The following is a 12,376-nucleotide window of genomic DNA, read 5'->3' as shown; positions in this document are numbered from 1 at the left end:
TATTTCAGTTTTTAATTATATATGTGTGTGTTACAGTTTGATTACCGCCTGTCGTTTTTACTCCATGAGATGAGGGACTATGTCTGTTTTGCACACCGTTATATATTTAGCACCCAGGAAGCATATATGATATTTATTCAATACTTGTTGAACAAATGAGGAGTAAATGAACAGATCTTATAAAACAGGCTTATAGAGCCTCAGAAATTGTGTATCACAGTCCTTTTTGGTACAGCCAGAGTGTAGGGTTTTTCCACTGTACCGTAACTGACAGAGCCATATTCACTGAAGCAAATAACCGTCAGGTGACCCTCAAATGACCCTTCAGTTTTCTGGAAAGGAAGGTGACTATAGTTCACACGAGTCCGTATTCTCTGTGGATTTTGATTTACCTGAACTCCATTTGGAATTAACTGTCTGCTGTGTCATACTCCAAGCCTTGTTTTCATTAGCATACATGCTGATGAAGTGCACAGTTAGGAATTTTGCTGTTAAAGGGACAATTGTAGCATTGTTGGGTGAGAGTTAGTTATAAAACCTTATAATCAGTGGCAGTTTCAGTGATTTATTAAGCTGAAAATTACTTTAATGCCTTTTGTGTTTTCAGCTATCCTATTCTTCATAAGTAGAACAGATCCTCTTTTTTGTCCAACCTCGTCTCCTAACCTTTTTCCCTCAGGTGTGTCATCTAGCCCCACTGGCCTTCTTTAGGTTTCTCAGCAGCCATGCTTGTTACCTGCCACAGGGCCCTTGCACTAGCTGCCCTCTGCCTAGAACATTTTCACCCCAGATGTTTACATTGCTTCTCTATTCATTTAGGTTTCGGCTTCAGTACCATCTTCACAGAGCAGCTGTTTTTCACCATGTGACCTAAAGTAGCCTGTAATCTCATGATTACATCATCCATGGCATTCACCACAGCCCATTTATCTTATCATCTACCCCACCCCACGAAGAATGTCAACTCCCCACTTGCTTGGGCAACACCAGTAGTAAAATTGGAATGATACAGGGAAGGTTAGCATAGCCCTTGCACAAAGATGACATGCAGGTTCATGACACATTACATATTTTAATGAAATGGGAGCATATTCATGTTATTTAATTTTTAAAAATCAGTTTATCAAGCAAATGTACAGTGCCATTTTATTTTTCATGCCTACATTAAATTCCATACACATAAAGGTGCATAGAGGAAACCTAGAAAGATTGCACCAAAATTTTAGAATTCTGAGTGATTTTGTTTTTCTTATCTTTTCTAGGTGTTTTTAAACATTCCACACTAATTTATATTACTTTTTCTATTCAGGAAAAAAAAAAACAACAGCAGGGTTTTTTTTTTTTTTTTTTAAAGTGGTGTGGAAGTTACCCGTTGAATATAGATGGGAATCCCAGTCCTGGCTGTTTCCTTTGAAAACATCTAGAGACCCCATGGCACATATTTATAGTAGCCCATTCTCTCCTAAGAACAGAGGAAGGGTGGGAGGAATTTTGGTGAATGTCTGTACTTGCAGTTCATCCTACAGCAAATCGTTAAGACTGTGGGAATAGGTGCTTTGCATTCTCTAGAGCTGGAGAATGTGCATCTGGTTTGCCATCCTTCTGTCTACATCATGTGGAAAGATGTGGGAGTGTAGGGTCTCCTTAATCTAAATGCAATGCTGCACCCCCCGCTTGGCAGTGTTTCTGTTTCCTAGGCAAGTGTTCCAATGGATGTGCTTTATTTTCTCCCATCAGAAATAAGGGAATGAGCCCGGGCGCAGTGGCTCACGCCTGTAATCCCAGCACTTTGGGAGGCCAAGGGGGGTGAATCACAAGGTCAGGAGTTTGAGACCAGCCTGGCCAACATGGTAAAACCCCACCTCTACTAAAAATACAAAAATTTAGCCAGGTGTGGTGGCGGGTGCCTGTAATCCCAGCTACTCAGGAGGGTGAGGCAGGAGAATCGCTTGAACCCAGGAGGGGGAGGTTGCAGTGAGCCGAGATGCTGCCACTGCACTCCAGCCTGGGCGACAGTATGAGACTCCGTCTCAAAAAGAAAAAGAAGGAAATGATCTAATTTGTTCTGTGCACTGCACGTGGGGGTGGCGGTGAGGTGAATGGCAGCATTCTGCAGTAGTCAAAGCCAGATGGGTGGGAGAAGTCGGCTGCTAAGAGGGAAACAAAGTTTACCTGTCTTCTTGATTTCACTCTCAGTTTTATGAGAATACAGAAAAATCATGCAGAGAAACCTGATGGAATAGTCTCTAAAACTAAAAAAGATAAGCAGTGGTTCTGTCTTTAAAAAAAAAAAAAAGTAAACTCCATGAAGGCAGAGACCTTACCTGTCTCATTCCTCTCTCTATCCCCTGGTCTATAGTAAGGGTTAAATAAATATATGCTGAAATGAATGAGTAATGACTAAAGTATTTTTGTCTTTATTAGGATTTGTAATGCAATAACTAAAAGTCACCCACAGAGAAGTGATGTTTACAAATCAGATTTGGATAAGACCTTGCCTAATATTCAAGAAGTACAGGCAGCATTTGTAAAACTGAAGCAGCTATGCGTTAATGGTAATTTCATTCTTATTTCATATATATAATGAACACAGGATACAGAGTTGCATAAGATGTCAGGAAAAGTGATGTTCTTAAAAATGTAGAAATAGATATATTTAAGGAGTCTATGGAACTATTTGTACAAATTATATATTATTGTATGAGAACTTCAGAACCTCCTAAGGAATTAAGTTTAAACTACTTTTTGTTTTAGAGGGGGAAAAATGAGTGTATTAAATTTCCTTCAGATGATGAAAGGTATAGGAGAATACTTTTATAAAAGCATTTGCTGAGTAGAACACTGTATTACCTTACAGACAAACTTATTAAGATTTTAATACATACAGTTATACTTTGAGATAGGTGACTTGACATGGGTATCAAACAGCTGTGTTATATTTGTAGCATCAGAATTCTGATATATCTGAGCAAACGTACCAGGTGGCTTTCATGTGTCCTGCGGGATGAGTCACGTGAAAGCATCTTTGGTGTAATGTGGGTCCTCCTCGAGAGATCCTCTAAGTCACCAGGGAGTCAGCAAAGGCAGCCTTGCAGCAGATCTTGAGCAATGAGTGAGCACTTCCCTGGGGGAGGGCCTTGCAGGGGCGGGGCAGGGGCAAGTTGTTGAAAAAACTAGTGTCCTGAATGATTATGTGCACTCTGGGCAGGGCAGTGAGGATGCCTGTCCTCATGCAGTGGCTAGCCCTCAGGCCACGTGAGCCATGCACAGAGGCACCACTGGCAGCAGGGGTGGGGCAGGGAAGCAGGAGGGCAAGGCTTGCAGTGAGAAAGCCAAGGGCTAGGGCCTGGGCAGCTGACCTCACAGGTCAGGAGGGCCAGGATCAAGGCATAGGCTGAGCAGGGACGGCTGGAATTCTTAGCTGTTGGGAGTCAGAGTTGGTTGGACTCCAAGATTTCCCTGAAAGAGCGAGAGAGAAGATGATGGAGCCCCAGGGGAATGCTTTGTTTTGCTTTGTTACAGAATTGTAATGTCTTCTTAAATGCTTATTCCATGTTATTAAAGTGAAAATGCATGATATTTACTTAAAGCTAACTTTTAAATATTAGAAACTGATGTATCTCTTTACTCTGATAGGGATCATATAAAATAAAAAGTAAAAATGTGTATGTATATAATTTATTACAGAGCCTTTTGAAGAAACTGAAGAGAAATGGTTATCTTCACTGGAAAATACTCGATGGTTAGAATATGTAAGGTTTGTACTTCTTTACTTTCTTTTCCTTTAACTTTTTATTTTGAGATAACTACAGACTCACTGGAGGTACAAAAATAGCACAGAGGGCCATGTACTTACTCTTCATCCAACTTCCCCCAATAGTAACATCTCGTAACTAGAGTACAGCATCCAAACCAGGAAGCTGACATTGGGACACTGGATAGCTCTTACTCACCAGTTCATACATGCTCTTGTCTGTGTGCATGCCCTTAACACAGCTGTGCGATTTTATCACGTGTGTAGGCTCACGTAACCACCACCACAGGAAGATACGGACCTGTTCCATGACAAGGCTCCCCTGTGCTAGCCTTCTTACAGGTGCACCCTCATCGCCATCTGTGTCTGTTGGCTACCACTAATCTCTTCTCAATCTCTATAGTTTTGTCATAAGTCAACCCCTTCCTTTTTATAAAGGGTTTATGAATTTCCCTGATGAAAAAGTACAAAATGAGGCCAGGCATGGTGGCTCATGCCTGTAATCCCAGCACTTTGGGAGGCCAAGGCGGGTGGCTCACCTGAGGTTAGGAGTTCAAGACCAGCCTGGCCAACATGGTGAAACCTTGTCTCTACTAAAAATACAAAAATTAGTCAAGCATGGTGGCATGCACCTGTAGTCCCAGCTACTCAGGAGGCTGAGGCAGGAGAATCACTTGAACCTGGGAGGCAGAGGTTGCATTGAGCCAAGGTGACGCCACTGCACTGCAGCCTGGGCGATAGAGCAAGTCTCCATCTCAAAAAAAAAAATTTTACAAAGTGGGGCCGGTTGTGGTAGCTCATGCCAGTAATTCCAAAGCTCTGGGGAGGAGGATCACTTGAGGCCAGTAGTTCACAACCAGCCTGAGCAACATAGTGAGACCCCATCTCCGCAAAAAAGTTGGAAACTAGCCAGGCATGGTGGCATGTGCCTGTTGTCCTAGGGAGCCTGAGGCAGGAGGATCACTTGAGGCCAGGAGTTCACAACCAGCCGAGGAACATAGTGAGATGCCCATCTCCACAAAAAAAATTTTAAAACTAGGCAGGCATGGTGGCTCGTGCCTGTGGTCCTAGCTGCTCAGGAGGTGGAGGCAGGAGGATCACTTGAGGCCAGGAGTTCAGGATTACAATGAGCTGTGATATGCCACTGCACTCTAGTGTGGGTGACAAAATGAGAGCCTGTCTCTTAAAAAGAAAACAAAAATTACAAAATATACTCCTTTGAGAAATCGTATAAGTAACTAAAGAAACTTTACGGTAATGCGAAAGCTATGTGCATTCAGTAGAAAGCAGTCAATCCTCTCTTGTGATGCTGAGTGGCAGCAGGGAGCCACAGCTGCCAGTCAGCCACACAGTCTCAGTTTAGGGTATTTTCAGCTTACAGTGGGTTATCATGGGTCATGAGTTATGGGAATATCATGAGTCAGAGAGCATCTGTAAAGTGAGAAATTAGATTTGCTTGATTTCAAGTACTTTATGTATTTGTAGTGGAAATTTGATTTTTAACACTACTTTTCCTTTTCTCTCTTCAGGGCATTCCTTAAGCATTCAGCAGAACTTGTATACATGCTAGAAAGCAAACATCTCTCTGTAGTCCTACAAGGTAACTAAAGTAACTCCTGAAAGCACCATGACCACCATGCCAGCCAGCCTTGGTTTACTGCTTGTCCCCATTCAAGTAAATCACATCAGTTTTAGCTATTTCTTATTTACTACAGTACCATCAAATACATTACAGATTTTGCACATCATTTGAGTAAAACAGTGGCACAGGCTGGGCGCAGTGGCTGAAGCCTGTAATCCCAGACTTTGGGAGGTCGAGGCGGGTGGATCACTTGAGGTCAGAAGTTCGAGATCAGCCTGGCCAACATGGTGAAACCTTGTCTCTACTAAAAATACAAAAATTAGTCAGGAGTGGTGGTGTGCGCCTGTAGTCTCAGCTACTCGGGAGGCTGAGGCAGGAGTATCACTTGAACCTAGGAGGCGGAGGTTGCAGTGAGCAGAGATCGCACCACTGCACTCCAGCCTGGGCAACACAGCAAGACTCAAAAAAAAGAATAAAAACCAGTGGCACAAGGACTGCAAATAGAAGAATAGAAAGTAGTCCAGTTTTTACCCTTTATTAAATTATCCTTCCTATTTTATGGGAAGGGTGGGTCCCATCCCCTAATGGATTAATACTTAGTGTTAATTTTGACAGGGCATTCTCTCTCTGTAATTTTGCTGTCTAATTTGTACAAATTTGTTTTAGTTTAAATACCTTCTGGCTCATGCTAGATTATGACTCTAAGGAAGCAGTTTGAGATGAAGAAATTTAGACTGAACTGCTGAATAGCTAGTAATGTAATATTTGGTAGGAATAAACGGTGATGTAAAAATCTTTCAGTTAAGCAAAGGATAATTACATATTAAATAACTTACAGCTAATAGAATTTTTAAGTTTGCAGATAAAGTTTAATAGACTAAAAACTACCTTCGTATAATACAGTAGTAGGCCCTTTGTACCCATGGGTTCCCCATCTGTGGTCAACCAACCCAGGACTGAAAATATTGGAGGGGGAAAGCTTTGGCCATAATGAACGCGAACAGACTTTTTTTTCCTTGTCATTATTCTCTAAACAGTATAGTATAACAACTGTTTACATAGCATTTACATTGTATTAGGTGTTATAAGTAATCTAGAGGTAACTTAAAGTGTACAGGAGGATGTGCATAGGTTATATGCAAATATTAACATCATTTTATATCCAGGACTTAAGCATTTGTGGATCTTGGTATCCAAGGGAGGCCCTGGAATGAGTTCCTCATGGATACTGAGGGAAGACTATATACTCATGTTGCATAGTATATGAATACAAAATGTTGCTTAAGCTTGCAGAAGTACTTTTTTTTTTTTTTTTGAGATGGAGTTTCGCTCCTGTCACCTAGGCTGGAGTGCAATGGAACGATCTCAGCTCACTGCAACCTCCACCTCCTGGGTTCAAGTGATTCTCCTGCTTCAGCCTCCCAAGTAGCTGGGATTACAAGCATGCACCACCACGCCCGGCTAATTTTTGTATTTTTACTAGAGATGGGGTTTCACCTTGTTGGCCAGGCTGCTCTCGAACTCCTGACCTCAGGTGGTCTGCCCACCTCGGCCTCCCAAAGTGCTAGGATTATAGGCGTGAGCCACCGTGCCTGGCCAGGCTTACAGACGTGCATTTAACAACTGCCAAACTTGATTGACTTTAACAAGGCAAAAATCTTTAAGACTCCTAGAAAAAAATCAAATAGTAATGTGTCATATAAAGTAATCCTGAACTGATGCAGTAACACAAATGCATGCAGAGCCTAATAATCACAATTTCTCTCATCCAGTGGGTGTTCTCATCGTATTGGAGAACCCTACTCATCCTCCATTTCTCCATGCATTTGTAATAGAAAAGGCCTCAGAAGTAGCACTGAACCTTCATTTTACTAGCATTTTTATATACGTTTATTTTTAAACAGTTTGTTTAGTTAAAAATTTACATACTATGGAATTCACCCATTTTTAATTTGTAATTCAGTAATTTTTAGTAAATATACAGAGTCTAGTTTTGGAAATTTTTCATCACCCCAAAAGTCCCAGCTCCAGGCAGCCACTAATCTTTCTGTCTCTAGATTTTCCCTTTCTGGGCATTTCATATAAATGGAATCATACAATATGTGGCCTTTTGCCACTGGCTTCTTTCATTCAACATACATGTTTTTGAGGTTCATTCATGTAGTGTGTATCAGCAGTCTTTTCCTTTTTATTTCTGAATTGTATTCCACTGTTTGTAAATGCATTTTGCTTACCCACTTACCTGTTGATGGACATTTGGGTTGTTTCCACTTTGTGGCTGTTATGAATTATGCTGCTTCATTTATTTAGATCTTTCATTTTATCAGCAGTGTTTTATTATGTGAGTCTTATATTTATTTTGTTAAATCTCTTAAGTATTTTATTTTTATGTCACTGTGAATATAATTGTTAATTTCATTTTCAGGTTTACTGTGTACTCAGATTGTTGTGTACAGAATTTCTGTAACCTTACTGACCTCATTTATGAATTCTAGTAGTTATTTTGTGGATTCCATAGGAGTTTTTACATACAGGATCATATTGTCTTCAAAGACAGTTTTTACCTTTTTCTTTCTGATCTGAATGCCTTTTATTTTCTTTTTCTTGCCTAATTGCTCTGGCTAGATTCTCCAGTTCAATGAGATGGAGAAGTGTAGAGAACAGACATCCTTATCATCTTCCTGATCTTAGGGAGAGAGTATCCAGTCTTTCACCAATGAAATGGGAATAACATTAATTGTAGGTTTTTGTGGCTGTCTCTGATCAGTTTAAATATGTTTACTTTTATTCCTAATCAGGAATGAATGTAGAATTGTATCAGATGCTTTTTCCACATCTAATGAGATAATCGTGTTGGTTTTGTCCTTTATTACTGTGGTACGTTTCTACAATTGACAGATGTTAAACCAACTTTGCATTCCTGGATAATTTGGTTTACTCATATTTTTATTGATTTTTACATCTGTAATCATAAGGGATATTGGTCAATAGTTGTCTTCTGATTTCCCTGGCTGACTTTGATAGCGCGGCAATTCTGGCCTCATTGGAAAGGACAACAACTATAAAAGACAGGAGGGAATCGTTTGCCACAGCTTCAGTTGGTAGTGAACAGTCCCACTCTCCCCATTCACTTCTCAGTATTGCCATGTGGCCTGTCAGTAGAAAGATTACCTTATACTTAATACCTTGACAAAAGAGCAGTAGAATGGAGTCTAGACGGATTTTCTACCACAAACCATTCGAATGTAAAAAATATGAGTGATGAGCTTCTATTATCTGGCAAATATCCATGTATAAAAGACCATCTCCTATTAAATGCTAATTTAGTTTATCTACAAGTCTGTAATATTTTAGAGTTGCTGGAATCCAGTAAAATTTCCTTATACAGATTTGGAAGGCAGCCCAGGTGTGCAGAATACTAAATTATCTAGTTTACCTTTCCTTCCCTTTCTCTCTCAGCATTTTTCTATGTTGTAATCATTTTCTTTCCATTTTATTGACAGAGGAGGAAGGAAGAGACTTGAGCTGTTGTGTAGCTTCTCTTGTTCAAGTGATGCTGGATCCCTATTTTAGGACAATTACTGGATTTCAGAGTCTGATACAGAAGGAGTGGGTCATGGCAGGATATCAGTTTCTAGACAGATGCAACCATCTAAAGAGATCAGAGAAAGAGGTAACAAAATCTTGATGCCTTTTTATCAGTCTTTAAGGATACACAAAATAAAATATGTGTCATTAAAAGATGAAGGGGCTTTTAAAAAATACTGTATTTAGTACAACTTAATTTCCTTAGTCCAAAGCTAACTAATGGATTAGAGTTCAAATTGATGTACTTATTATAAAGATTATCGTAACTATGAAGGTGAAATTTTTAAATGTTGTCTATTGAATTTGTCTAAGTGGAAAACTACTGAAAAAATTCTCAATAAAATACTGAAAAACAGATAACAAGCACATTAGCTATTTTGAAAAATCACTTTTGGAATATCATATTTTCTTAAAATGGGATACATAGGTTAAGATGAAAAGTTTGAGAGGGCCACCTTTGTAACAGCTGTGGAGTTAGTGGCTGCCTCGGATCTCTAAGGCTGCGGAAGGCCTTACAAATATCTTACCGGCCAGGCAGGTCAGTCAGATCAGTTTTTAGAAGGTTGTTTCAGAGAGCGCCATTTGACTTGTGGTGTCTCATAAAAAATAGTGGTCACCTGCTACTGCACTTGGGGACACACCACGTGACCTAGGCTCATCCCAAAGTGTTTTCTGAAATATGGGGATGTTTTCTGGATGCTGAGCCTACAGGATCAACCAAACATTAGAGAAGTTTGGTTGATGGTTTTGTTTTGTTATATAATCTGAAGAATTGTTTCTAGGACATGCTTAAACACATATTTTGCTCTTCCCCCTTCATATAGTGGCAACCCGCTCAACTGTGTGCTTTGCTGTTTCAACTTGTTACATGTATTGGGCAAATAAGGGTTGTGATGTTTATCATGGTTGAATGTTACTTCTTGGGTTTGATAGATGTGTATAGCTCAGCTTAGAAGCCAAGTGTTTTAGGCTTAGATGTTTTCTCATTCATCTCTTCTTTAACATCAGCAGTACATTTTGAAGTAAATGTGAACGGCTGAAGGATAACATTAAATGATCCCATTGTCTCTTTGTATTTGCCAGTCTCCTTTATTTTTGCTATTCTTGGATGCCACCTGGCAGCTGTTAGAACAATATCCTGCAGCTTTTGAGTTCTCCGAAACCTACCTGGCAGTGTTGTATGACAGCACCCGGATCTCACTGTTTGGCACCTTCCTGTTCAACTCCCCTCACCAGCGAGTGAAGCAAAGCACGGTAAGCAACCCTGTGGTTGTGGCTACATTTTCCCTGTTTTTACAACTTTATCGAGGTATAATTGAAGTATAATTCACTGCCTATTTAAAATCTTATGATTTAAAACTCTCTTACTGCCATTTTCAGCTGAAATTTCTGAATGGATTATTTTGAAGACACAAAAATCTAGGAAATTATTTTTATGAATGAACATTTTTTGTTTTACTCTAATGTAAATGTTTTGTAGTAAACCCCTTTAAAGATGTCAATTACTTTAACCACCTTAAATGTCATGCTTTTATATTTATATTTCACATTTGGGCTATTGGGTAGTAAAAAACAAAAGCCCTGTTACACGACATTTATTTCCTAGGTCAGTAGGATAAAAAGTTGTACAAAACAAGATTATTTTCCTTCACGAGTTTGAAGTTTCCGGTCACAATTCATTGATGGTAGAGGAAGAGTCATTTATGACTAAGCAGGGTCTCAAGCCAAACTTGAAACTAGCTACAGCTTGCCACTGGTGGAAACCATTCTGAACCAAAGTGCCATTTCACCCACCTCGAACCAACAACAGAAGCTGACAAATGCCGTGGAGACCATTGAGAGAAACAGAAAGGGGCAGCTCTTGTGGACCTTCAGGAAGCCTTTCTAGGAAGAGGATTGCCCTCATAGTGAGCTCCGGGGTCTTCAGCCTCAGCCGTAAGGCCCTGGGCTAGGCAGTGTGACCTGGGGAGCGGGAAACCTGAGTTCTGGCCCTGGTCTGGGAAAAGTGCTAGGCCCATGTTCCACTCAGGCTTCAGCCTGAGAGTCCAGGTTGCTAACCTGTAAAATGGATCTGTCAAACTAACACTTACGCCTTTAGTCTCATTGTATGAGGTGAAACATTTCGTAAACTGTGAATCATTATGCAAATTTTCCTAAAGACATGAATTATTCTGGATTTGTTGGTATAAAAGACAAAACACACTGGTCAGTTAAGGAGCTGATTTTATTTAGGCTATTGCAGGAGGGAGAACTTAATTAATGGGCATCCCAAAGAAAAGGACAAGGCCTGGGATTTTATAGTCAGAAGACAGGGGAATCAGGAGGGAGGGCAGTCTCAGTCCACAGGAGCCAGTTCTCAGGACACAAAAGGCAGGAGAGATTGTCCAGCATTGCCACTTTTGGGGAACCCAGGGCTCAAAGAAACTCAACACTGTCAGCCTGTCTCTACAAAAAATACAAAAATTAGCCAGACATGGTGGTGCGCACCTGTGGTCCCAGCTACTGGGGAGGCTGAGGTGGGAGGATGGCTTAAGCCCAGGAGGCAGAGATTGCAGTGAGCTGAGACTGTGCCACTGCACTCCAGCCTGGGTGATAGAGCCAGAGTCTGTCCCCTGCCCACCCCACCAGGAAAGTTTGACCTTTCCAGATACTGTGCTGAGAACCAGTGATACAGGCTTAGAGGCTCCTGAGGCATGGAACGCTCATTTGTTCCTAAAATACATGCTCTCCCAGTTGCTCGTTTTTATTTTTCGTCACCATAATCATTCTTGGGGCCCCTCTCTGCCTCGAGCTAGGCTTTCCTGCTGGCCTTGTTTGCCTCCTTCAGCTCTTCCCCATTGTCTCCCGTCACTACCCCGTGCACACACAGACAGTGTGAGCCTGCAAAAGGTACGTGAGGTGAGGACAAAGACTTTGGGGTCTGGGGACTGGGCAGTGCATGGGTGGGTATCTGCGTGCAGGACTCCCGGCCCCCAGACACCACTGCCTTTGCTGCTTGGCTGATGCTGCGTGTGCGGACAGACTTCTCACCAGGAATGAACGTTACTGAATTGTATTGAGGGAGCTGTAAAAAATACTTTCTACAAGTATTTCCTCTGCTTTCCCTGTTCATGTTCTAGTGCTCTTTTTAATTTGGCTCTTTCAAAAGCCTTTTCTGACAAATACTAACATGAATCCCCCTCTCCCTTCCTCCCTAGTAGGAACTGGTCATTGTCTAAAGGGTCGTGATTCTTAACCGTTCTCAGCCTCTTCCACACAGGCAAAAGCCCAAAGCATTTCTTCCTTTTTTTTCCATTCTGAGGCCACCTTAGGTGCTAGTGGCCAGGTAGTGTTTATAGAAAATCTGGTCTCTCTTGGGATAAATATTTTTAATTTTCACCTTTTAAAAAAGAGAACTTTTTTTTTTTTTTTTTTTTAAGACAGTTTCGCTCTGTCACCCAGGCTGGAGTACA

The 12,376-nt window shown here is 41.0% G+C and overlaps 1 protein-coding gene and 1 non-coding gene across 4 annotated transcripts in view; both read left to right on the top strand.

Moving 5' to 3' along the window:
* Positions 1–12,376, top strand: part of MTMR10 (myotubularin related protein 10) — a 53,005-nt gene that overhangs the window by 34,582 nt on the left and 6,047 nt on the right. For all 3 annotated transcript variants that reach the window (XM_003809566.6, XM_034938451.3, XM_008961818.5), the window contains 5 exons: positions 2,425–2,555; positions 3,688–3,757; positions 5,284–5,354; positions 8,840–9,009; positions 10,008–10,178. In XM_003809566.6, coding sequence (XP_003809614.1) covers positions 2,425–2,555; positions 3,688–3,757; positions 5,284–5,354; positions 8,840–9,009; positions 10,008–10,178 — 613 coding nt within the window. The remainder of the gene's footprint in view (positions 1–2,424; positions 2,556–3,687; positions 3,758–5,283; positions 5,355–8,839; positions 9,010–10,007; positions 10,179–12,376) is intronic.
* Positions 973–1,075, top strand: LOC112437401 (U6 spliceosomal RNA). The gene has a single exon (XR_003026020.1). It is a non-coding gene; the product is annotated as a U6 spliceosomal RNA (small nuclear RNA).

The sequence above is a fragment of the Pan paniscus genome, chromosome 16 (genome assembly GCF_029289425.2).
Source record: "Pan paniscus chromosome 16, NHGRI_mPanPan1-v2.0_pri, whole genome shotgun sequence".
In the NCBI taxonomy this organism is placed as follows: Eukaryota; Metazoa; Chordata; class Mammalia; order Primates; family Hominidae; genus Pan; species Pan paniscus.
Note: the sequence above shows the minus strand (reverse complement) of the source record. Positions and strands in the feature narration are given on the sequence as shown.